At 35.0% G+C, this 27718-nt stretch overlaps 1 protein-coding gene across 1 annotated transcript in view; it reads left to right on the top strand.

Annotated features, from left to right (window-relative positions):
• LOC149842315 (mannosyl-oligosaccharide 1,2-alpha-mannosidase MNS1-like) overlaps positions 1-27718 on the top strand; it is a 123893-nt gene that overhangs the window by 61707 nt on the left and 34468 nt on the right. The window contains exons 7-8 of the mRNA XM_089999059.1: positions 11833-11922; positions 21382-21506. Of these exons, the coding sequence (XP_089855185.1) occupies positions 11833-11922; positions 21382-21506 (215 nt within the window). The remainder of the gene's footprint in view (positions 1-11832; positions 11923-21381; positions 21507-27718) is intronic.

The raw sequence follows: 27718 nt of genomic DNA, 5'->3' as shown, positions 1-27718 counted from the left end.
TAAATTATAAATTAAATACAAATTTATATGTATGGAGGGTAAAATGGCGTGTCTGGGTGTCAACGCGTGTCGACACGGGGATACGAGTGCCGACTACTAGTCAATGTCTTCGCTTTGAAAGCATGGGTACAGAGGAAAAAATGGAGTGTTAGGGTACCATAGCATAGAGGGGATAATGTACTAAAATAATTACGGACACTCATGCCTCTTGCTTGATAGTTCTAATTTTTTCTTGTAAGAAATATTGTCTTGCAAGATCCTTCTGTGTATTCATGTCTTTCCAAAACGACCAAGCTTCATTGACTTTTCTAAACTTTGCAATGTTGACACATATTTTAATGTCAACATTGTTCATAAACCATGCAAGAATTTTTGCATGATTACACTCTCAATCTTCTACTTTGGATTGATATCACTTATAGCTTTGACACGATTATCTCCTTAGCTTTTACTTCATCTCCTTCTTTATTAGTGAGCACAAGTTGAGGCTCGAGAATAGTGCCCATTGCATATCCCCAAAGCTTTTTTTCCTTTAAGGTTTTCCATAGTGGAAGCCTACGTCATATAATTTGTACCATTAAGTTTGAAAGAGTGATATGTCTCGGAATCGTGCTGCATGTTGAATATGAGAAGAAAAAGAGGTAGATGTAGATGAATAGTTCCACTTGAGTCACTGTAAGCACCATGAATACATAAGCACTTTTGGATGTTTTCCCATGAACACGTGATGGCTACTCTCCAAAAGTCTAAAGCACTACGACTCTGATACCATGTAATGAAATAACAGAAGTGCAAAATAAGAGCCACTAAGGGCATACAACAACACAAATACAAAGTGCACAAGCATAAGTCCACTATGGGACAATACAAGAGGCAACAATGGCTTAACAAGAGAGTACAAAATGTAAAAATAATTAATCTTTATTTAGAAAATGCTTAAGCAAAAGCATAAGAGAAAGAAGGGACAAATGGTCCCTTTTATATACACAACAAGAGAGGAGGGAGCTCCCAACGATCATAAATATGACCGTTGGGGAGCAACTCTATGGTCTAAAAGACCATAGAGCCCTTGCTCCTTTTACATAAATACAATAATAAAATAAATAAATAGAAAGTACAAAAATTGTTCCTAGTGGACAATACCTATTACAATAGAAAAGACCAAAATGTCCCTGATGGGCATGGTAAAAAACAAGACTGTACATAACTATATATATATATACATATTCTGACATCTATCAAATCTTCTAAGATTATGTTTCTCTTGTCCTAATTCGGAATATTTTTCTAGAGCACTGGGTTGCTTATCATTTCCTCTTCTACTATATTGAATTAAGGTAGGTTCAGCTCTAACTACATCATTAGTTTAACCATTCTGGATATTGATTGTGGTTCATCATCAACAATATCAACCACAATAGCATCATCGGTCTCACATTCATTATCATTCTTAGGTAATAATTCTAATAAAAAGGAATATGCAATAGCTTTTTTAGGCATGTTTTGATCAAAAAAACTTTTTTCTATAAATGCTACATTTCTTGAAACATAAAGTTTATCATTTTTGAAATCATAGCATCTAAATCCCTTTTGATTTTCACCATATCCAAGAAAAACACACGTTATGCCCCTAGGTAAAAGTTTATTATTTTTGTTGGTAATACAAAACATTTGCCTCTAAACATCCTTAATCTTAGATAATCGGGAGAAACTTTATAAAGTTTTTCAAAAGGAGATATATTTTGAAGCTTAGCAGAGTGAATCCTATTTCTAAAGTACATGACAGTAAGAACAACTTCGGCCCAAAATTCTTTTGGTACATGACTTGAAATAAGAAGAGTTCTTGCTATTTCAATTATATGCCTATGCTTTTTTTTGTCCAAACCATTTTGCTAGGGTGTATGAGTACGAGATCTTTGATGTAAAATACCATTGGTTTGTAAACAGTCTTTGAATTTTCTTACATAAACTCTTCTCCTGAATCCCAGCAGAATATAGACACATTAGAGTTAAATTGATTCTTAGCTAGGTTTTAGAAAAGTTTTCTTTTTTTCCTTTCAAAAAATAAATAAATCCAAGTACATCTAGAATAATCATCCATAAATATGACATAATAAGTATAACCACCTTTAGAAGTAACTAGAGCAGGACCCCAAACATCTGAGTGCACTAATTTAAGTGATTTGGTGAAGAAAGTTCTTTTTCCAAATGGTAGTGCTTTCATTTTCCCGAGAATACAATCAGAATAATAAGTCTTTATTACAATTTTTTTTAAATGAGATACATAGGATAATTTGGATATGCTAGGATGTCCTAGTTTTTTGTGCCATGAAAAACATCCATATTTTGTACATCGCAACAAAAGGTGTCTTTGGGAATAATCAACCTATCTGTGTAGTAAAGATCTCCCTCCCTATGGCCTTCCCTAGTCTGCTTTCTGGACTGTGATCCTGCACCTAACATCGATTCGATGAGAAGGAGATACTAGAACTATGGTCGTCAATTTTGGAAAAATGGAAAGCAAATTCAAGTTTTGGGACGAGTCTAATTTTGAAAATAGAAAAATTTGAAAGTTTTTTGAAATTTTGAATTCCTTTAATGTCAAGTGAAGAACCATCGTTGGTAAAAACATATGTTTAACTTGAATTAGTGCTGCAATCGGATAGTAATATAAAATGATTGTTCAAAATTTAAGAGTCAAGAAATCTTAACGGGAGGTGAAGATGTAGAGACCACAACATCCGTGATGAAAGAAGATGAATTCTTGAAAAGCGGTTGTAGAGCCTTCACCAATTGAGACAATGTCATGGTTCCAATGGATTTTGAGTCTCCATTGGTTCAACTTTTGCCCTCTTTGGAAAGACCTATTGAAGGCACCTTTTTTTTCATCCTTTCCTTTAAGCTTTGGGCAATAGGGCTTGATGTGCTTCGGTTCTCCACAACAATGGCAAATAATCTTCTTCTTCTCATCGTCAACACACAACTTTCCAAAATGTGGTTTCACAAATTGAGGAAGTTTGTGTTGTCCCCAGGTCTAGAAACGACCAACACATTATCTTTAGTCTCCTTGGATTCAGACATGGTCTTTAGTCTCATCTCCTCCATGCATACTTTGGCCAATACTTCATGTAGAGGTGAAATTTTCTTGCGATGTATGAAAGCCACCCGCACATGTTCATATTCAGTCCTAAGATCATAAATTGGAAGAATGATTCTTCAAGGATTTGATTTTTTTTTTTGAAGAGCATCACTAGCAGTCTCCTAAATAGGTTCCAAATTGATCATTTGATCACATAATCTCTTAAGAGTAAAGTACTCTCTAATGATTTTCTCTTGTTTGTAATTGTGGATGTGGGCCCCATAATTTCCATTTATGCGCAACATCCTTTTGAATATATGTTTGTTTGATGAAGACCCATGCTTCATCAACTCTATTAAATTTGAGGATATTGACACAAGTTTATTCATTCATGCTTTCCATGAAGAGGGAGAGGACCTTGGCATGACTAACCTCCTATTCTTTAAGCGCTCTTGTAGTATCCCAAGGATTTTTTTCTTTTGCTTCCTTTAAGAGTCTCTTCCTTTGAGGATCTATCTTCTCCCAACACGGATTTGGTGAGAATAGGTCGAGGTTCCGGTGTGGAATCGTCAACATCTGGAACCTCAACATATTGCCATAATTCTTTTCCCATAAGAATATTCTTAATTGCCATGGCCTACATGTTGTAGTTGCTCCCATCAAATTTGATGGAAACATCCGTAACAACTTCCTTGTTGGCCATATCGAAAAGAAGTAGAGAGAAAGTGTGTGTGTTTGTGTGAGAGAGGAAGGATTGAGCTCCGCAAAACAACAATCTCACAAGCACCCAAACCACCAACACTCGAGCCAACTATCTCATGAACCCACGATCTCAAGAGCACGAGGGTCTGATACCATGTAATGAAACAAAGATGTGTACAAACAAATGCTACCAAGGGCTTCACAATTACAAGAGTGCACAAATACAAAGCTACAAAGGCAAATACAATAAGCCACTATGGGCAAATACAAGATCTCAATAGATTGCACAAGCACAAGCCTCTAAAGGGCTGAAACACACATAAAAAAAATATTTTATTAACATAAAATGCTTAAGAGAAGCATATTATTATGTGGGTAACATCCCACATATATATACAAGAGAGCAAGGGAGAGAGGGAGCTCAACTAGCCATTGTGCTAGCCCCAACGGCTACAAAAATAAAGACCAAAGTGCCCCTGATGGGTAGTACCTATTGCATTAAAATACAAAAATAAAAAATAAAAAATAAAAATAAAGATAAAAATAAAAGAAAGGTACACAAGAAATGAATAAAATACAAAAAATAGATAAATCCTAATATACATATATTAACACTTATACATATTTAATGTATATATATACACAAAACACTACATATATTAACAATAACAACATTTGAGATCTAACTTATAGGTGTTCTAACTACAAGTATAAGCTGACAGTGTTTTTATTTATACAGGCCTCATTTGGGGCCAGTACCAATTCATTGGCCTTATTTAATCGTTTTCATCAGCATTCTATTTGAAACAACCTTGATCATTTGATATGGTTATGAGAACATACTCTAAAGTTTAGCCAAAAAACATACTGAAGCTTACATAAGGTGGCGGAAAATCATTGGAGTATTTTACCCAAAAATACTGTAGTTATGAAATAAATCTTCTTGAAATTTTCAACACATTTTCAAAACGTGAGATAGTTGATCAATGTCTTCCTAGCTTTGAATCAACAGTGGCTAATACAGAAAAACATGGAAACGTTAGATAACAAAAAATAAAATATTAGCTAACTAAAATGACATTTTTGGGACGTTTTTTCTCACTTCCACATGTGATGCATTTGAATTTTTTAGAGATGCATGAGTTGAGTAAAAGCACATTGTTTTTTTATGATCTGACTGCTTTGTTAATAGTGGGTTGTGGGCTGTGCTTTGGACTTTTGTTGGGCCTGAGTGCAATCTATCTTGACCCTGGGCATAACCTAGGAAGAAGTGGCCACTCTAGGGCTTGTCCTGGTTCTCTTTGGGGAATGTAAGCCACATATTCATATAATTCTCTCTCTCTCTCTGTAAATAAAAAAATGTAGACACACACACACACACACTGTAGTAACCAATATTGGTCTGACTGATGTTGGGAGCACTTAAAAAGTGGTTTCTTTTCTTGAGAAAATCTTACAGTTTTTAAGTAAAAACAATGGAAACAAGTAAAGGTCATAAAATTTGGAGTTTTCTTTCTTTAAAAGAAGCTTAAAAAATGAGACAAATTCAAAACATCAATATATATAGTCACTAGAATATGAGAAGTAGAAATATGGGCATTTCCAACACTTTTTTTGCAAATCCGACCATGTGGATGTGCTTGGCATAATGAATTTGCTAGGAATCAACCATTGGATCGTGTATTTTTGATGAAAAAATGTGATTTTGTATGCTTGAATATTTATAAAGATTATGAGCCATTGATTTTAAAGCCTTAAAAAAATCTCGTTTATGCATCAAAATCGGACAATTCAAGAGCGGGTTCTTATAAAACCAAGCATGCAGATCACATCTGTACGGTTAGATTCAAGAGAAAAGAAAAACAATCCATGAAAATTGTGGTTTACACATTAGTTCTCATATTTCCAGTTCTCATATTCTAGTGACTCTCCCTCTCTCTCTCTCTCTCTATATATATATATATATGTATATATATGTCGTTTGAACCAAGCCGTCTTTAGAATGGTAAGCAGCCTTTGTGCGTTTTATATACTATTGAAATTTAAGGTCTGCCTCATAATAAGGGACCAAGGAATGTCTGCAGAATTCTGAATGTTAATAAGAGGAATTTATTCAGATTCAAGGAAGATGGGAAGGTCCAATGGAATTCAAAGGGCTGTACTCATGGTACTGCAGAAGAATGTGGAGTCCTTGGTGTTTGGCCTTACAGGCCATCTACATGGGCATGCCTTGATGATCGTGGTGTTGATAATACCTTGTTGGATGTTGTGAGCATGATCTGTGTTTCTACTTTTTGTATGTTACCCTCTTATTTTGTTTGACCAGAATTGGTTGGTCGTGAAGGATGAAATTGACTACAGATAAACAAAGTTCATTGAAGGGGGCAAAGGGCAGAGCTTTTTTTTCCTGTGAAGAAAGAAATTAATAACGGATAAACAAAGTTCATGGAAGGGGTCAAAAGGGTAGTCTTTTTCCTTTACACAGAAACTAAGACCGTATGGAACCAAGCAAAAAGCTGTTAGCTTACTTACCTAAGAAATTAGCACAAAGCCTAAAAACTTTTCATATCCTATCCTATTTGTGCACTTGTATATTATTTCAGGTTGTACCGCCCCTTTGCTTTCAGTGACTCCAATAGTGTTTTTTGTTTACATTCATCTGGCTGACGGAAAGTTTCTACACTGGTTTTGCCTGTTAGAATATAGTGCTCACTTATATGTATTTCCTATACATATATAGATATATGTTTTCATATATATATATATTCATCTTTGTAAGACATACCCTCTGGGGGTATTTATGTAATTTCCCCTTGTAATAGGAATCTGTCCACTAGGGACAGATTTTTCCTTTTATTTATTTATTTCTTTGTTTTTATTTTTATTAGGATTTTAGGTTTTGACCAAGGTCATTTTTGTCCTTGGCCATGTAGCCATTGGGATCTCCCCAATGGCTACAAGGCTCTCTCTCTCTCTTTGTCTTATGTACTCTATAAAAGGGGGTCTCTTCCCCTTTATTCTTGATGCATTGTATGCATATTATTGTTTAATAAAGGTTATTTTTATCTTTTATGTGTTGTGTATTGTGCTCATAAGTGGCTTTTGTGATTGTGCACCTTGTAGCCCATAAGTGGCATTATATTTGTGCACATCTTGTTTCATTACATGGTATAAGAGCCATCACAACTTTGATCTTGGTGGAGCTTGTTCGTGTGGACGTGAGATTGCATCGTGTGATCGTGGACTCGTAATATCCAAAAAAACTTTGCTTCCATTTTATCTTTTCCCTCTCTGTCTCTCTATCTTTCTCTCTCTTTATCTTCTTGTATCTATGGAGGATGAATGAGAAGTGATTGTCATCATGCCCGTGATACTCAATGACACAAACTATGTGTTGTGGGCATCTATAGTAGAACATAAAAATTGGTAAATGGGTCTATGGGTCTTGGTAGACGGATCCGAGAAAGAACCAAAACTTGTGCTCACCAAGAACGAAATCAACAATGAAGTAGCGTTTCAAGGAGAAGAAATGAAAAAAGCCATTGCCAACTACGAAAAGAGATGGAAGGAGTGGAAGATGGGTCATTCTAAAATCATGGGATGACTCATTGATAGTGTTAAAAAAAGTGTTCTAGTTTGGCAAAATTTGAGTTTGCTAATGATGCTTGGAAATATCTCTAAGATATGTATTCTCTAAGAGATGTAGTTCATATATGTAACCTCCAAAAGAAAGTAAAGACCATGACTCATGGAGACATGAGCATAAGAGAATATTATAATGCTCTTTCTTTCATTTGGGATGAATTAGCTCTCCTAGAGCCTAAGTAGCATTGTCCACTTGACATTGAGTTTTGTTTAAAACAAATCAACATGAAACATTTTTATACCTTTGTAAATGGGCTTAAACCTGTATTTGAAGGGATTAAATCGACTCTTTTTCATAGAGGAGGTGTTTCTTCTATAGTTAAAATACTACAAGAAAAAACTATGGAAGAAAATAGATTGAAAAAACCTTCCTCTATTAAAGATGAAGAATCGGTGCTTGCTATGTCAAGGAACAAAAATCACGCAAGGGCTTACAAGCCTCCTCACTTTGGAAGAAGCTCCAATGACTATGGAAGAAATGATTATGAATACAAGAAGAGGTCAAATAATATGTCACTTTTGCAATGAGTTGGGTCACATCAAGCCATTTTTCCCAAAGAGGAGAAGGGAAGATCAGAGAGATAAAAAAAGTGGCCTCTATGGGGCCATCTAGCAAGAAGGGTAGTGTAGATGAAGGCTCTAAACATGTGACACTTGATCAACTCATGGAAGTTCTTCAACCACTATTCAAGGTTCAAGCTTCTTCTTTTTTCGGTGCGGCCGTCTTGACATGCATGGAACTTGGTAAGAATTCTTGGATTCTTGATTCTGGTGCTTATTTTCATGACTCCTAATGAGTCCATACTATCCAAATGTCACACTAACCCTAATGATTGTTATGTTTCAACAGATGTTGAAACATCTTTGAAAATCAGAAGTTTTGAAACTTTGAAAAAGTTTTCTAAAATTAACCCAAACTTTTATATCCCAAACATTAGAGTAGTACCTAAACTAAATTAAAATCTCCTATTCATTTCTCAATAAGGTCACCTTTTCATCTAATGATTGCTTGGTACAGGATCTCCAATCCGAGAAGCCGATTGGGAGAGGTCATAGAAGAGGGGATCTCTACTACATGGATAATTTAGAATTATCCAATCAAGTTTTTTGTAATTTTGTTGAAAAAAGGATATTGAAAATTGACATAGGAGATTAGGACATCCAAGTATGTCAAAAACATATTTATTCTCTTTTGTTGAAAAATGTAATGAAAACGATTTGATTTATGAAGATTGTATTCTCGAAAAAATGAAATCTCTACCTTTTAGACCTAGCTATTTTATATCTAAAGAACCATTTGAGTTAATACATTCAAACATATGGGGATTGACACCAATTATGTCAAAAAGAGGAGTTTCTTACTATGTTATATTTATAGATGATTATAGTAGGTATACATAAATTTATTTTCTTAGACTCAATTTTGAAGTATTTGATTGTTTTCGAAAATTTTCTTAGTTATGTCAAAATTCAATTTAAAGCCTCCATTAAAAATTTTAGATCCGATTCCGGAGGAAAATTTCTATCAAATGATTTTAAAAATTACTTTGATCAACAAGGTATTACTCATCAAAGATCCTGCCCCTTCACCACACAAAAAAATGAGTTAGCCGAAAGAAAACATTGGCACATTATTGAAACTAGTAAGACTCTTCTAATATCCAAAAATGTTCTTAAAAGGTTTTGGCCAAAGCTGCTCTTATAGCGGTCTATTTGATTAATAGAATGCCTTATTCAAATCTTGAAAATATTTCTCCTATTGAAAAATTATTTAAAATCTCTCTCGATTATAAAAGATTAAGAATCTTTGGTTGTAAATGTTTTGTCCTTTCTAATAAAAATGACAAGCTTTTCGGCAAAGTCATTCATTGTGTTTGCTTAGGCTATGCCAAAAACAAAAAAGGATTTAGGTGTTATGATATTGAAAATAACAAACTTTATGTTTCAAGAAATGTAACTTTTCTTGAAAAGGAAAATGGTTTTAAAAAACTTGAGTCTAAGAAACCATGTTTGAACTCTTTTAAGCATGATATTGGTGATATTCATGATATGCATGATGGTGACAATGAGGACTCATGATGCTCATGAAAGTGACATTCCTATTGTTGAACCTCACAATCAAATTCAAACTTATTCTCTTCGTACTAAAAAACATCCACCATGTGCATTAGAAAGATATTCTCAAAGCCAAAAAATAAATTAATCTAGTAATAGAAGATCTACGAGAATATCCCAAGCACCTAGTAGGTTCATATCCTATGAGTCATTTGAACTTAACTATAAAGCTTGCCTTATGGTCATTCACTCCTATGTCAAACCATCTTCTTATAGTGAAACAAAAAACCATCATAAATAGATTGAGACTATGAATAATGAATTCGAAGCGTTAGAAAAGGCTAAAACCTGGGATATTCAATCCCTACCTATAGGAAAGAAAACCATAGAGTATAAATGCGTGTACAAAATTAAAACCAAAAGTGATGGGACATTAGAAAGATATAAGGTTAGGCTAGTAGATAAAGAGTTTAGTCAAGAATATGAAATGAATTATAAAGAAGCCTTTTGCCCCAACAGCTAGAATGACCACAATTAGAACTCTTATCACTATAACATCTATTAGAGAATGACTTATTTTTCAAATGGATGTTGAAAATGCTTTTCTAAATGAAACCCTTAATAAAAAAGTCTATATGGAACCTCCTCCTGGGTTAGGTTTAGCACATGTGAAAGTTCTTTGTTTGCGAAGGACTTTGTATGGTCTAAACTCTAAAGTAAACTCTTAAGGCTTGGTATGATTAATTTTGCAATGTAATGGTTCAACTATGATTTAGATATTGTTATACTGACTCTACATTGTTTATTAAGTCTTCTGATGCAGGTATAGTCATTTTATTTCTTTATGTGGACGATATGATTATCACAGAAGGTGATAAATATGGAATTAGTCATATCAAAGATGTTCTAAAAAACAACTTTGATATGACATATCTTGATTTTTTTCGATATTATTTTGGAATTCAAGTTGCTTATTCATCCATGGGTATTTTTTGTCTGACTAAGTATGCAATAGAGATAATTGAAAGGTCATGTCTTATTGATGACAAGAGAGTTAACACACCAGAGGTCATCAATGCAAACCTGAGGAAAGATGACGGAGAACCTTTGAAAGACCCAACTTCATATCGCCAAATGATTGATACCTTAATATACCTTTCTATTACTCGTTCTGATATTACTCTTGCTATTCATACAATTAGTTAATTTCAGCATTCTTCCACTACAATACATATAAGTTTTGTAATGATGATAATTTGAATATGTTAAAAATACTATTAATCATAGTTTATTTTTATCATCTTCATCCCCATTAGATGTTATTGCGTATTCTGACTCTGATTGGGGAAGAGATGTAAATGATTGTCGCTCAACCACCGGATTTTGTATTTTTTAGGTGATTCCTAATATCTTGAAGATGCAGAAAGCAACAAAAGGTGTCCCTATTCTCTATAGAAGCCGAATATCGTGTCATGGCAACTACGGCTTATGCATTGGTGTGGTTGCTATAGTTACTAGAAGACTTAGAGTTTTCATAATTGAACCTTCAAAATTATGCTGTGATAACAAGAGCACCGTCTATATTGTAAGCAATCATACATTTCATTAGCAAACAAAGCATATTGAAATGGATTGTCATTATGTCCGTGAAAAATTCTTGAAGAAGACCATCACTTTACCATATGCACCATCTGAGTATCAACTGACAGATTTCTTCACTAAGGCGCTGCCGTCTCCTAGATTCCACTTTCTTCCTAACAAAATCTCGGTTGTGATTCCGTGAGTTTGAGGGGGGTGATAGAATATAGTGCTCACTTATATGTATTTCCTATACATATATAAATACATGTATTCATATATATATATATATGTATATTTTCATCTTTGTAATAGACATACCCTCTAGGGGTATTTATGTAATTTCCCCTTGTAATAGGAATCTGTCCACTAGGGACAGATTTTTCTTTTTATTTATTTATTTCTTTGTTTTTTTATTAGGATTTTAGATTTTGGCCAAGGGCATTTTTGTCCTTGGCCATGTAGCGGTTGGGAGCTCCCCAACGGCTACAAGGCTCCCTCTCTTTGTCTTATGTACTCTATAAAAGGGGCCTCTTCCCCCTTATTCATTCATGCATTGTGTGTGCATATTATTGTTTAATAAAGATTATTTTTTATCTTTTATGTGTTGTGTATTGTTCCCATAACTGGATTTTGTGATTGTGCACCTTGTAGCCCATAAGTGGCATTGCATTTCATCTTGTTTCATTACATTGCTAAATTAACATTTATGCTGATAGGTATATTTGTTTTAATCAGTAAGTTTGCTTAATCTTGTTTTTTTGGTTCAACAGGGTGCTAGCATTCTAGCAGATTCTGGAACAGAGCAGCTGGAATTCATTGTTTTATCTCAGAGAACAGGAGACCCAAGGTACCAGCAAAAGGTCTGTTCTGTCCATGGTCTTAGATTTTCACTATTTACTATTGTGCATCAATGACTTTTTTCTGGGAGAAATCAAAAGTACTTTATGGGTTGAAATGATTGGGTTCAAGATTACAGAAACTTTGATTCAATGGAAGATTTCTGGTTTACTGGAAATGCTCCAAAGGTCTCAAAATCTGCAAACGTTATTGAAATTGTCATGTGGAGATCACTCTAGCCATAAAATTTTCTTTGCTAATAGACTTGATCTCATGTGTGCCTTACAATCAGGATGTTTGCTTGAACTATTTGATTACATTAGTGTTAGGAAAACAGTATATAAAAAATGTCAGGGATAATTTGGTTTTTAAACATATGAGATGTCAGAGTTGCAAATATATGATTTTGTAATATTATACTGGTTTTCCTCTAGGGGTGTTATGTTTAATTTCAAAGCAAATATTTTCCTTAAGACAGTCTTGGACTTTGGTTCTTTGGTTCAAACTCGGGCATTGGTCCTTGCATTGAGTTCAGATCTTGGATCTTTGGATTGGCTTTGAAATTGGATCTTCACATTGAGTACCAAGTAGATTTGGACATTGGATCCTTGGATTGGGTTCAGATCATGGATTTGGACATTGGATTCTCCAGATTTGCTCCTTGTCTTGTATAATAGGTTGTTGATAGTATGGGGCATTATTGTAAATGTGCATGTGCATTAGAAAGTTAGCATTCTAATATAAGGAAAAGGACCTAGACGCCTCTAGCTGTAGACGTTTTTGTGTATTGCAGCAACCTCTTCTTCTCTTCATCATCTTTCTTCCAAGCAAGAGCCGGATTCACATGGTATCAGAGTGGGTCTCGAGTTGAAGGTCGATCATCAAGGTAAGGCCGGAAATCTTGGCTGCGAAAATCTCTTCCCCTTGTTTCTTTTCTTCTCTCCTTTGTTGTCTATATTTCTTTGGTTCCAACCTTTATTCCTAATCAATCTTGATCTATTTCTTTCTTGCTTAAAAATGTCCTGCTTCTTTCTTTCAGATTTGCATCTCTTTCCAGATTAGTGAAGTTTATTCTCCTTCCTCTCAAATCATTTATCTGATTTTCAGATCTGAAAATACTTTGCCCTTTTCGATCTGGTTTTGCTTCCGGCCTGTGAAATGTATATTCACAGGAACGAATCGTCTCTTTGTCTCCTTTCAAATTGTTGATCTGTTTTTCAGATCTGAAAATGCTTGTTTGATCTTCTGATTTGAAAATTCTTCGTTTCTTTCAAATCTGGAAATTTATTTCAGCGATCTAATTTCAGATCTGAAAACATTCAAGTAAAGAAAGCATTTTTGATTCTTTGACGTGCACAAAAAAATGCTGCAGAAAATCATTTGGGTTCACAGATGTAATGAAGAGGGGCGGAAGCATCAATAAAGCAAAAACACTCTTTAAGAGTGATCACAAGAGCCAAGAACACAAACACTAAAAGTGTACACAAAAAACCCACAAAAGGAGAAAATGACTTAAATCATAAGTTGTATATTATTGAAGAAAGAAAGGAGGGTGAAAACCCCATGCAACTACAAGTGTTAGCCTCCTCTATTTATAGAGGAGGAGAGCTAAAAGAGGGACCATAAAGGGGGCTCCCTTCTAGTCGTTGGGACCCCCAACAGTCATAAATATGATCGTTGGGGCCCCAACAACTAGATGGGTGGGGCCCCTTATGGTCCTTCAAAAAGAAAAATAAGAAATAAAAAAAGGAAAAGAAAAAGGGGAAAATGAAAGAAAAAAGAAAAAATACAAAAATGAAAAGGTACATGGTAATTTACCAAAACACCCCTATCGGGTTTTTGGTTGTACAGAAAAAGAAAATGAAATAAATTATGTATATATACATATATGTATATATACACTTATATATACGTATGTATATATATATGTATATAAGTATATGTATATATATATATATTTATATATACATAATTTAACATGCCCCCTCAAACTTTACGGGGAGAGGACCGAAAGTTTGCTAAGAAGAAACATAAATCGTGGAGTTGGGAGCGCTTTGGTGAAGAAGTCAGCCAGTTGATATTCTGAAGTAACATATGGTAATGTGATAGTTCCTCTGAGATATTCGTCTCGAACATAATGGCAATCCATTTCGATATGCTTGGTCTGCTCGTGAAAAGTATGATTGCTTGTAATGTATATCGCACTTTTGTTATCACAGCAAAGCTTGGTGGGAGAGGAAATAAGGACGCCCATGTCACCAAGGAGACTTCTGAGCCATACGATTTCCATAGTTGTCATTGTCATGGCCCGATATTTAGCTTCAGTGGATGATAGTGAGACCTTCTGCTGCTTCTTGCATCTCCACGAAATGAGAGATTCACCTAAAAAAATGCAAAGACCAGTAGTTGAGATACGATCATTGGGATTTCCTCCCTAGTCAGCATCAGTAAAAGCAGTTAACTCAAGAGATGAGGAAGAGGATAAGAAGAGTCCCTTGGAGATGGTATTTTTGATGTATCGCACAATTCTCATTACGACTGCCATATGAACCGAAGTAGGTGCATGCTGAAACTGGCTTGCTGCATGAACCACATGAGCTATATCTGGACGGGTAATGGATAGATAGGTGAGGGATCCAATTAATTGACGGTAGGGGGTTAGATCCTCAAGAAGAACACCATCCTCAAGTCTCAGTTTTGCATTGATAGCTTCGGGAGTCTCAACTTTCTTTTCATCAGATATTCCTGACGTGGTACAAATGTCTGCAGCTAATTTCATTTGAGATAGGATGTATCTTCGCGCGGAATAAGCTACTTCAATTCCTAAAAAATATCTCAAGTATCCAAGGTCAGACATATCAAAAGTTTCTTTTAACATAGACTTTACATCATTTACCCCCTTTTTGTCACTCACAGTGATGATCATATCATCAACATGTAACAGAAGAATAACAATGAAGTCACCTGTCTTCTTAACAAAAAGAGCAGTGTAAGTATAGCAAGAAGTAAATCCTAAATTGATTAATACATTACTAAACTTGTCATACCAAGCTTTAGGAGCTTGCTTAAGTCCATATAAAGCCTTTTTTAATTTTAAAATTTTTCCATTTAAATTCATACCTGGAGGAGGTTCCATATAAACTTCTTCATTTAAACTTCCATTCAAAAAAACATTTTTGACATCAAGTTGAAAAATTGACCATTTTTTAATAGAGGCTATTGCAATAAGAGTTCGAACAATAGTCATTCGAGCAATTGAGGCAAAAGTTTCATCATAATCTACCCCATACTCTTGGGCTTATCCTTTGACCACTAACCTAGCCTTATATCTTTCTAATGAACCATCACTCTTAGTTTTTACTTTAAAAACCCATCTACATCCAATGGGTTTCTTGCCATTGGGTGGATCAATGACTTCCCAAGTTTGTGCCCTTTTAAGTGTATTAAGTTCTAGTTCCATTGCTTCATTCCAATGAGAATATTGTTTAGCATCATTGTAATGAGATGATTCATGAAATGAGTGAAGAGTTAGTAGACATGCTCGAAAGTTTGGAGAAAAAGAATCATAAGATACAAATCTATTTGGAACTTTAGAGATACGATTTGATCTTCTTTGAGAGCTTTCTTCAATCGACTCTCTTTGAGAGAATTTTTCAAGAGCACAAGGTGGATTTCTTTCATTCCTTCTAGAGTAGACTTGTGTTTGTCTTGATACATTTTCTTCTAAATTTTGGTCATCATTTGGATGTTCAAAATGATCTTCTATGAGAGGTTCACTAGGATCAACATGATCATCTATGATGTTTTCTTGAGGTAACAAGTCAAATAAAAAGGAATAATCAATATTTTCATTTGGTTTATGCGAAAAACCATTTTCTTCTTATAGGAATGTGACATCTTTTGAGATATAAAGTTTGTTTTTGAGTATATCAAAACATCAATAACCTTTTTGTTTTTCGCCATATCCTAAGAAAATACATTCCCTAGGAGAAAGTTTATCATTTTTGTGAGTTAGAACAAAGCATTTACATCCAAAAATTCTTAGTCTTTTATAATCGGGAGACATATTGTAAAGTTTTTCAAATGGAGAAAGATTTTTCAAAAAAGATGAAGGGGTTCTATTGATAAGGTATGTTGAGGTTAGAACCGCTTCGGCCCAAAAGGATTTTGGAATATTTTTTGAAATTAATAAAGTTCTTGTGGCTTTTATTATGTGTCTATGTTTTCTTTCCGCAAGACCATTTTGTTGCGGAGTGTTGGGACAAGAACGTTGATGGAAAATTCCATTTTCTTTTAAATAACTTTGAAATTCATTGGACATGTATTCGCCTCCCGAATCGGACCTAAGAATTGATAGATTTCCTAAAAATTGATTTTTGACCATTGCATGAAAATCTTTAAAGAAGGAGAAAACTTTGGATTTGCGACTTAAAAAGTAAATCCAAGTAAATCGAGTGAAGTCATCAATAAAGACTACATAGTATGAAAATCCTCCTTTGGATAAAATAGGGAAAGGTCCCCATACATCGGTATGAATAAGTTCAAAAGGTCGAGTGGTGATATAATTTCTTTGAGGGAATGGAATAGCTTTGGATTTCCCAAAAATGCAATCTTTACAAGTCATATTGTAGAACTTAGAAGAGAACAAATGGAAAAAAAACACTTTTTCCAATTTTTACACGGGCTTAGGTCCGATTATGAGCAAGTTAGATCTTCTCTCCTCCATAGATCTAAGCCTCTTCCCCTAGAAGACGCGGTTGCCGAAATATGCCAAGAAGAAACCCATCTTGGCATGATAAAAAGAGGAGATGAAGTCTTAGCCATATCCAAACCCGAAAACCATGTTAAGACCTACAAGCCTTCACATTTTGGGATGCAAAATGACTATAATGGTAACTATAAGAAGGCCATATGCTGTCATTGTCAAGAACCGGGACACATAAGACCAAATTGTCCTAAGATAAATGAAGCTCCCAAACCTAGAGTTGCTTCCATTGAAGATACCACTCCAAGGAAGGAAGATTCAACCAAAGGAAAAGATTCATTTTCTCTTGCTCAACTATCGGAGGCGCTTCAAATTATACTCAAATCTCCATCTACATTCAGTGCCGCCATTGCCTCTTCCTCTCCTCCAGGTATGTCTTCTTGGATCCTTGACTCAGGAGCTTCTTTTCATATGACACCGGTTGAAAGTGGGCTATCCAACTTATGTTCTAATTCAAAAACCTCCTATGTTTCAACTGCCGATGGAACATCTTTATAAACCAAAAGTGTTGGAACATTAAGCTCTTTTAAAAATTTTCTTGTGCCAAATGTTAGAGTTGTTCCACAACTAAATTTAAACCTTCTCTTCGTTTCTCAAATTTCTGATCATGGATGTGAAATCTCCTTCTCAAATAAGGGTTGTTCTGTGCAGGATCTCTGGTCTAAGAAGCAGATTGGGCAAGGCCATAGGAGGGGAGATCTCTATTACATGAACTACTGGGAACTCCCCACCATCTCTTTTTATAATTATGTTCAAGATAAAAATTTTGAGACTTGGCACAAAAGATTTGGACATCCAAGTTTCTAAAAAATGTATTCTTTTTCCTTTAGAAAAAAATTGTAATGAGAAAAATTTTGTTTGTAAGGATTGTATTTTTGGAAAAATGAAATTCAGTCCTTTTCCAAATAAAACTTTTGTGTCTAAGAGGCCTTTTGAATTAGTTCATTTAAATGTATGGCGACCTTCTCCTGTCTTATCAAAATGAGGATATTCATATTATGTTACTTTTATTGATGATTTTACTAGATATGTATGGATTTATTTTCTTAACTTAAAATCCGATGTCTTCTCATTTTTTAAGAAATTTCATATGATTGTCAAAAATCAATTTTTAAGTAATATCTCTATCCTTAGGTCCGATTCGGGTGAAGAATACTTGTCAAAAGAGTTTCAAAATTATTTAGAAACTAATGAAATTTGTTATAAAAAATCTTGTCCTAGAACTCTCCAACAAAAATGGTTTAGCCGAAAGAAAACATAGACACATTTTGGTAACTTCTAGGACTCTTATTTCAAAAGAAGTTCCAAAAAGTTTTTGGGCCGAAGCCGCTCTAACATCAATTTATCTGATAAATAGAATGATCTCATCATCTTTGCAAAATATATCTCCCTATGAAAAATTATTTGAAAGAATACCCGATTTCAATCGGTTAAGGATTTTTGGTTGTAAATGTTTTGTTCTTTCACATAAAAGAGATAAATTATCACCAAAAGCTGTTGAATGTGTATTCTTAGGTTATGGAGAAAATAAAAAAGGATTTAGATGCTTCGACTCCAAAAATAACAAACTATATGTGTCTAAAGATGTAACCTTTTTGGAAAATGAAAATGGTTTTGAGAAAACTAAAGACATTAATGAAAGCGAACATGCTTTCTTGTTTGATTTTCTTCCTCAAGAAGTGATTCCTAATGAAAATTCGGTGAATGACCAAGAGGACACTCTTAACAATATTGAAAATGAAAATGTTGATGAAAACAATATCATTCATAGTAGACCAATTTAAATTTATATTCAGCGTGATCAACTAGTTCCCATGAATGCATTGAAAAAATACTCCCAGGATTCTAGCATAGAGGAAACTTCACTTAGAAGATCCAGTCGTATCTCCAATCTCCCTAATAGGTTTGTTTCCTATGATTCACTAACACCAAAATATAGGTCATGCCTAATTGTGTTACACTCATTCCATGAACCATCCCACTATAATGAGGCTAAGAATTTTCCTCAATGTGTTGAAGCCATGAACTTAGAACTTAGTGCCCTTGAAAAAGCAAAAACTTGGGAAATAACTTCATTACCTATGAGAAAGAAATCTATAGGATGTAGATGGGTCTATAAAGTCAAAACTAAGAGCGATGGGTCCTTAGAACGCTATAAAGCTAGGTTAGTAGCTAAAGGATACTCTCAAGAATGCGATATTGATTATGAAGAAACCTTCGCCCTGGTTGCTAGAATGACCAGTGTTAGGACCCTTACTGATGTTGTTTCTATTAAAAAATTGCCTATTTATCAATTAGATGTTAAAAATACATTTTTAAATGGTGAACTAAATGAAGATGTTTACATGGATCCACCGCCAGGGGTATGTATTGGTAATGATAAAATTCTTAAACTCAACAAAGCTTTATATGGATTAAAATAAGCCCCAAAAGCTTGGCATGATAAATTTAACAATGTAATGACATGTTTGGGTTTTCGTTCATGCTATACTAACACTGCTCTTTTTGTGAAAAGTACAGGATCTTTTGTGGTTATTCTCCTGCTTTACGTAGATGATATGATTATCACTGAAAGTGATAAGCAGAGAATTAATGATATCAAGAAAGTTTTAAAAGAAAATTTTGACATGTCTGATCTTTGATTCTTAAGATATTTTTCAGGTATTGAAGTGGCGTACTCCCCCAGAGGATACATTCTTTCTCAAATGAAACTTGCAGCTGACATTTGTTCAAAGTCTGTTATTTTCGACGACAAGAAGATAAAAACCCCTGAAGTTATCAATGTCAAATTAAGATTGGAAGATGAAACTCTTCTTGAAGATCCTACTCCCTACCGTCAACTTGTCGGGTCTCTGACATATCCATCACTCGGTCAGACATTGCTCATGCAGTTCATTCAGTCAGTCAGTTTCAACATTCACCTACAACGGTGCACATGAGTGCAGTCTTAAGAATCATCAGATACATTAAAAACACTATAACCAAGGGTGTTTTTTTTTCCTCATCTTCGTCACTTGATTTAATTGCTTATACTTATGCTGATCGGGGAGGAAATCCCAATGCTAGAGTCTCAACTACAGGTTTCTATGTGTTTTTAGGTGACTATGATTACCTGGAGATGCAAGAAGCAGCACAAAGTATCTTTGTCCTCAACAGAAGTTGAATATCGTGCAATGACCACTACAACCATGGAGCATAGTCATCTCTACACCTTCGAAGATGTGTTGTGACAATAAAAGCGCCATTTATATCGCAAGCAACCACACCTTCCACGAGCGTACTAAACACATTGATATGGACTGTCACTATGTACGTGATGAATATTTAAGAGGGACTATCACATTGCCATACGTTAGATCCGAGTATCAGTTGGCGGACTTCTTCACCAAAGCTCTTGCTGCTCCTCGCTTTATCATTCTACTTAACAAGCATTCGGTCATCTCTCCGTAAAGCTTGAGGGAGGGTTTTAAAACATGTGTCATACCCGATAAAGGGTATTCTTGTATTTCTGCCCAATAGGGGCATTTCAGTCATTTATTTTAGTTTCTTTTTCTTCTTTACTTTTTTTTGTACTTTTTCCTTTTATCTTTATTGGTTTGCATTGGGGGTCCCAACTAAGAGTTGTTGGGACCCCCAACGGTCATTAATATGACCGTTGGGGGCTCCCAACGACTCTTAGTGGGAGCCCCCCAATGGCCTCCGTTTTAGTTGTATAAATAGGGGTGTTCACCCCTTTGTAAAATAGGCTTTTTCCAAGCCCTTATGCTCAATAACATCCTCTTTTTATTTGTAAGCCCTGTGTTGGCTTTGGTATTTGTATCTTGTGGACTTGTTCATTGTATCTATTTCGGCTTGCTTCATTACATTCTGCCACTTTTTTATTATTGTTTCTTCTGATTGTTCAATATGTGGTCCCTGTTGGCTCTGAGATGGAGAGTTTCTAGTATTAGTTTGCAAGGATCTTGATACCTATATTTTATCTGTTATGGATACTTTGTACCTTTAATTAACTAGTCTTTTAATCAAGTGGATGTCCTAACTCCCTCAAGAAACAGTGGGGAAATGGTGTTAACATAATCTGACAATGAGTATAGAAAAGGTCTGCTCTGGTTTAAACTGTATTTACATTTTAATCATACGGCTCTTAAACGCACAATCATCTTCAAATGTATTCTAAACCCCAAAGCAATTTCTTCTTGTCAGTAGGTCTTGTTTGTTTTATTATCTGGATGGAGGTTACGGATATTTCTGCAATGGTCAGCCCTTGATGGAGCTAAGGTGTAGTTTTTTATTTAAACAATGAATAGTAAGAAATTGGCAAATTTCTTTGTAAACTGCAAGGGGAATTGGGTATTATAACTTTCACAAAAATGATTTCTGCTTGTCAGAACTTAGGCATGCACATTTTTATAAACAGATTATTAGTTGCTGGATTGATTCCCTCAATTTCTGCTCTGCTGAACCTGGAAAATGATTTTTTGCTGGTAATTCTCGCATGTGATTAAGGTGAAAACATGAACTTGGGTGGAGGATGTTATCTGATTCGTCTATTGAGGTTTATAGCTGTCTCGCCAATGTCTTTTCAATATCATATGAATGAGTTGTGAATCTATATTTTGGCATAACAGGAATCCTATTTGAAGTTTGTCTTGGGAGGAATGGTGGCTATCACTTTGTCTTTCCTTAGGTTGAACTTTTCTCCAACTTTGCTATGCAGGTGGAAAATGTTATCAAACAGCTTGAGAAAAATTTCCCAAGCGATGGCTTGCTTCCCATATTCATTAATCCTCAAACGGGATCACCATCAGACTCAACAATTACATTTGGTGCTATGGGTGATAGGTACATAGATCTGCTTGTGATTCTTTTCTTTATGATATCTGGAATCTATGTTGTTTACTATTCTTCTTTGCCTACTTTTGAAGTTTCTAGGCCACTACTTTGCGTTTTGGTTTTGGAGTTCTTGTTTCTTCTTTTCTTTGTACTGCTAGAATAAGGTTGCAATGTTTATTTTTACTTGACTTTGATGTAGATTTTGATTTTTGTGCATTCTCTACATGCATGCATGCATGTGTCTATATATATAGGAAAGGGTGTATTGTCGAATGCCCTTCCTGTCTGACAATAGCGGTGATCAGCGGCACAAAAAAAAATTGAGCAAAAGGGGCTTTAGCAGCGTTCTTTACCGCCACCAAAGCCCCTTCAGTTATAACACATTATATCTGACAGGGCTTTAGCAGTGGTAAAGAACGCCGCTAAATCTCCTTTGCGCAAAAAACAGCATGCGCCATTGATTGCACACGATCAAGGGCACATGTGTTGAGAACTTTTTAGTTTTTTACGCCTATAGTTGTAATGAAATGGGTAAAGTAATACAAGGGAGTGCCTCTTATGGGCATACAAGAACACAATAGTAAATGGCACAAGGACCTCTTATGGGTCAACACAAGATTACAATCACATAAGTCACTTATGGGCCAAACACAAACATAAGAAATATATGATCTTATTAAGAGAATGCTTCAGTACAAGCTTAACATACAAGAGGGGTTACACCTGCTATTTATACTTCCACAAAGCACACGAATCTTATAAAGAATGTCTATTAAAGATACTTTAAACAAAACCCATAAAAAGGTATAAATGAAAGAACACAAATAAAATAAATAAATCTTTATTTATCACAAAAATGCTTAAGAAGCATTGGTACATTTGTTGAAGGGGATCACCCCTATTTATAATGAATGGAAGAGAGGAGGGAGAGCTCATTTTGAGCTCTCTGTAGAGTCGTTGGACCCTAGTCCAATGGCTCTAATTATAGCCGTTGGACTAGGGTCCAATGACTATGACTTGGTCAAGTTCTAACTAGGAACTTGACTAGTTTATTAATCTAGTTCAAAATGAACTAGATACTAAAAAGAAGAAATAAAGAAATGGAAAATAATAAAAGAAAATATTATATATAATAATAATATATTATACTATATCATTATTATATATATGTTACATTTTAACACTCTCCATCAAACTTACGGTACAATGAGCGAAAGTTTGTCTAAGAGGAAGTGAAATCTGGGAGCAACGAGAGGATTGGTGAAAAAGTCTGCTAATTGATATTCTGATGTAACATTATGGCAGATCAATGGTTCCATGAAAATATTCCTCTGACATAGTGACAGTCCATCTCAATATGTTTGGTGCGCTCATAAAATGTTCGGTTGCTTGCAATATAGATCACACTCTTGTTGTCATAGCACATTTTTAAAGCTTGTGATGCTTCAACTCCCATGTCAACGAGCAGTCACCTGAGCCAAACAACTTTCATTGTAGTGGTTGCCATAACTCTATATTCAGCTTCGGTGGAGGAAAGAGAGACCTTCTGCTGCTTTTTGTACCTCCATGAAATTAAGGATTCACTTAAGAAAACATAAAAATCAGTGGTTGAGTGCTTATTATTGGGATCACCTCCCCAGTCAGCATCAGTATAAGCAATTAAATATGATGCGATGAAGAAGACAAGAAGAGTCCTCGTGAAATAGAGGACTTCAAGTATCTAATAATACGCAAAACTGCTCCCATATGAACAGAGGTGAAGCATGCTAAAACTGACTAGCTGTGTGAACCAAGGTTGCCAGACTAGGAAGCGGAAGCAAGAAACAATACAGGAAGCGGAAGCGAAAAGCGATGCATTTAAAAATATATAGGAAGCGAGAAGCAAGGAATGAAAAATAAATAAATATAAGAATTGAATGAGAATCAAAATGAAACACAAATAAAAACTAAAATAAAAGTGAAAAATATTAAATTTCATATTTTTTAGTGTAAACGTTAATTTTTTAACAAAATTTAAAAATAATGACTACCAATTTAGAGAAAACACATGGAAGTGAGCGAGAAAAGTGAGAGAACATATAAGAAGAATAGATAAAGTGTGTGGAAAGCATATGAGAAGCATGGGAGAATCGAGGTTCTCATCAAGTTTCAGAAGCGAGGAGTATCGCGCTTCCGAAGCGAGTTTCCGGGAAGCGAGCTTCCCACCTATCTAAGAAGCTTCTGGTAACTCTGGTGTGAACAATGTGTGCTATATCTGGCCTAGTAATGGAAAGATAAGAGAGTGTTCCAATAAGCTGTTTGTAAGGAGTAGGATAGTCAAGAAGTTCTCCATTATCAATTCTCATTTTAATGGTGACAACTTCTGGAGTGTTTGCTTTCTTATCATCTGTAATTCCAGACCTGAAAACAATATCAAAAGCAAATTTAGATTGAGATATCAAATACCCACGAGGGGAATAAGCAACTTCAATTCCTAAAAAATATCTTAATAAACCTAAGTCAGTTATTTCAAAATGAGTTTTAAGAAGAGTTTTGATATTTGCAACTCCTTGTTTGTCGCCTCGGCTGATGATTATATCATCCACATAGAGAAGGAGGATAATGATGTCTGCATCCGATTTCTTAATAAACAAAGTAGTGTCAGTCAAACACGATTGAAAACCAATATCAAGCCTAACATGACTAAATCTGTCATACTAGGCTTTTGGTGTCTGTTTAAAACCATAAAAAACCTTTTCAAGACAAAGAACTTTACCCTTAGGGATACTAATACCAGACGAGGCTTCCATGTATAATTCTTCAATTAGATTCTCATTTAAAAATGCATTTTTGACATCCATTTGAAATATAAGTCATTTTCTAATGGAAGCTAAAGCTATTAAAGTTCTGACATTGGTCATACGAGCCACATGAGCAAAGGTCTCTTCATAATCGATGCCATATTCTTGGGCATATCCTTTTGCCACTAGACGAGCCTTATATATTTTCAGAGTTCCATCACTTTTGGTTTGAACTCTGTAAACCTATCGACAACCTATAGGTTTCTTACATGGAAGAACATCTTAGATAGTCCAAGTGTTAGCCTTTTCCAATGCATCCAGTTCTGTTTTCATGTCTTCTATACATTCTACATGATTTTTTGTTTGAGAATAGGATGATGGTTCAATATATGATTGTATTAATACAATGGCTGCCCTATATATGGGTGAAAAAGATTCTTAAGACAAAATTTTCAGGAGGTTTAGAAATTCTAGACATCCCTCTGGATGGAACTTCAGAACATTTTTCTAATGCACATGGGAGATTTTGCTCTTTATGTCTTGAATATTGTAGACTAACATCCCTATGAGTTTGCTCTCCATTATCGACATCATGTTCAATATCAACAGGACTTTGATTATTGTCAAAGTCACATTAACCATTTTATGAAATATTTGAAAGTGGGCGAAATCTTTAGATTTATGTTTAAGAAAATAAATCCAAGTATGTCTAGAAAAGTCAACAAAAATGATAATATGCATACCCACCCTTAAAGATGACTGGTGCAAGACCCCAACCGAATGTATTAACTCAAGTGGTCTAGAAGAAACAAAAGTTCTACTATGAAACGGTAATCTTTTCATTTTGCTGAGAATGCAATCTGTATAAGAAAAACTTTCAGAATTACAAAATTTTCTCAAACATGGATAATGTTGAATTTTAGACATATGAGGATGGCCAAGTCTTTTATACCATAGATCTAATTCTACTTTTTGAACATTATAGCAAAATGCATTCTTGGACAATTCCAAAAAGTCCATGTAATAGAATCCTCATTCTTTATGGCCTTCCCCAATCAGTTTCCATGACTGGCGATCTTGTACCCAACAACCATGAGAAGAGAAGGAGATATTACACCCATAGTCAGATATTTGAGAGACATAAAAGATTCAGATTTATTTTAAGAATATATCTATTTTTTGGGATAATTTTTTTTTTGGATTTTTGAAACTTTTCAAAACATCCTCTACTTTTATTTCAAGAGATATACCATCAACTGTAAAAACCTTTAACACACTTGAGTTATTTTTAAGACATTCGGATAGACCACTGACATTTGGGGTCATATGAAAAGAAGCACCAGAGTCTAAAAGCCAAGAAAAGTTACTTGGATCGGAAAAAGATGCAACAACCGCTCCAGTTGAGACTTCAGTTGAGGAGGATGCCCCTTTGAGAATAGGTTAAAGGATTTCCATCAATTGAGCCATAGATACAGGTGAATCTTGATCTTTTGATTCAAATTCAATGGATGCAACTATTTTTTCTTCTCTTCTCTTTAACTTGGGACATTGAGGCCTATAGTGCCCCGGTTCATGACAATGGTGACAAACGTCTCTTCTTTTGTCAAAGTCATCATTCTGTCTATCAAAATAAGATAGCTTTTAAGTGCGTGTATGATTTCCTGGTCTAGACACCGCTAGAACAAAGTCATCATCAACTTTTGGAGTATTTTTTCTAAGTCTATTTTCCTCCATAGTGAGTTCTTCAATAGTATCAACTATAGAAGGAATTTTCTATGATGTAAAAGGGTCGATTTGATGAATTCAAATTTCGGCCTCAAACCATTCACAAATTGATAGAAATGTTCCATATGAGTTGCTTTTGGTGAAGCTCGATATCTTCGACACAATGTTATTTGGGTTCAAGAAGAGTCAATTCTTCTCAAAGTTTCAGACAAATCATATTAATATTTTCGAATAGTTTTGCCTTTTTGAGTCATTGTCCTAACTTTCTTGTAAATTGCACACTTGTGCAATATCTTTAAGGGAATACATATTTTTAAAGTATTCTCAAGCCTTATCGGCATGTTCAAACTTGGAAAAACTAGAGCATTTCTTAATGTCTACGCTATTAATTAGCCATGACATAATTTTTGCATGCCCGATCTGTTAAAATATATGTAATTCATATATATGTATATGTTTATATACATATATATATATATATATATATATGTGTGTGTGTGTGTGCAGACATAGCTCATGCTGTCCGATAGGGGTATTTTAGTCATTTCACAAGTACTCGATAGGGGTACTTGTTTCTTTTCTTTCTTTTTTTGTAAATTCTTCTTTTCTTTTTTACTTTTTATTTTTTATATTTTTGCCCACCTAAAAGGGGCCCCACCATGGAGTCGATGGGGCCCCCAACGACTCCATGGGAGCCCCTAGGTGGCTCTTCTTTTAAGGCCATAAGGCCACTCCTCCTCTCCTCCTTTTTGTGTATAAATAGGGGTGAACCCCTCTTGTATTTTTCACTCTCGAGAGCTCTCTCTCTTTTCAATAAGAGACATTTATATTTTTATGTTAGTGTTGTCTCTTGTGGGTTTGGGTGTTAGCCCTTTTGTTTGTTCATTAGTGGATGTTGTAAGTGCTTAATGCACTCTTTGCTTTTCCGCATATTTCATTACATGGTATGAGAGCCTTGTGTATGCTCTTCTTCTTAATATAGCTAGTTGTATAGCTATATTTTTTCCTTGTTGTATCTCTCTTCATTTATCCTCTTGTGAGTGATTAAAATGGAAGGAGAACAAAAGATTGATCTCTCCTTCAAGCTCAATGGCTCCAACTACATGATGTGGGCCGCCGCCATGGAGAACAACCTCAAAGGTAAAAAACTTTGGGGATACGTTATGGGCACCATTCCAGAACCACAACTCCAACTAACTAAGATGGATGGTGATCAAGAAAAAGCTCTTGAAGGAAATGCCCGCATGAAGGCCATTGAAGATCACCAATCTAAAGTGGAAGATTGGGAAAGTAAGCATGCCAAGATTCTTGCTTGGTTCATGAACAAAGTGGAGCTCAAGATTTGCGCCAACATTGCCAAGTTTTGGATGGCTAATGAAGCATGGTTCTTTATGAAAGATATGTTTACTCAAAAAGACCTTGCTCGTCAATTCTTTCTTCAAGAAAAAATCCGGACTATCAAGCAAGGAGAAATGAGTGTAAGGGATTACTTTAGCACTCTTGGTCCCCTATGGGATGAACTATCTTTACTAGAACCAAAATGGGTTTCTAGTGTGGGTGTGGAATTAAGGAGAGAACAAATGGAAAAAGAGCACTTTTTCCAATTTTTACATGGGCTTAGGTCCGAATATGAACAAGTTAGATCTTCCCTCCTACATAGATCTAAGCCTCTTCCCTTGGAAGATGCCATAGCCGAAATATGCCGAGAAGAAACTC

The sequence above is a fragment of the Nuphar pumila genome, chromosome 3, assembly GCF_984573655.1.
Source record: "Nuphar pumila chromosome 3, dmNupPumi1.hap1.1, whole genome shotgun sequence".
Lineage (NCBI taxonomy): Eukaryota > Viridiplantae > Streptophyta > Magnoliopsida > Nymphaeales > Nymphaeaceae > Nuphar > Nuphar pumila.
Note: the sequence above shows the minus strand (reverse complement) of the source record. Positions and strands in the feature narration are given on the sequence as shown.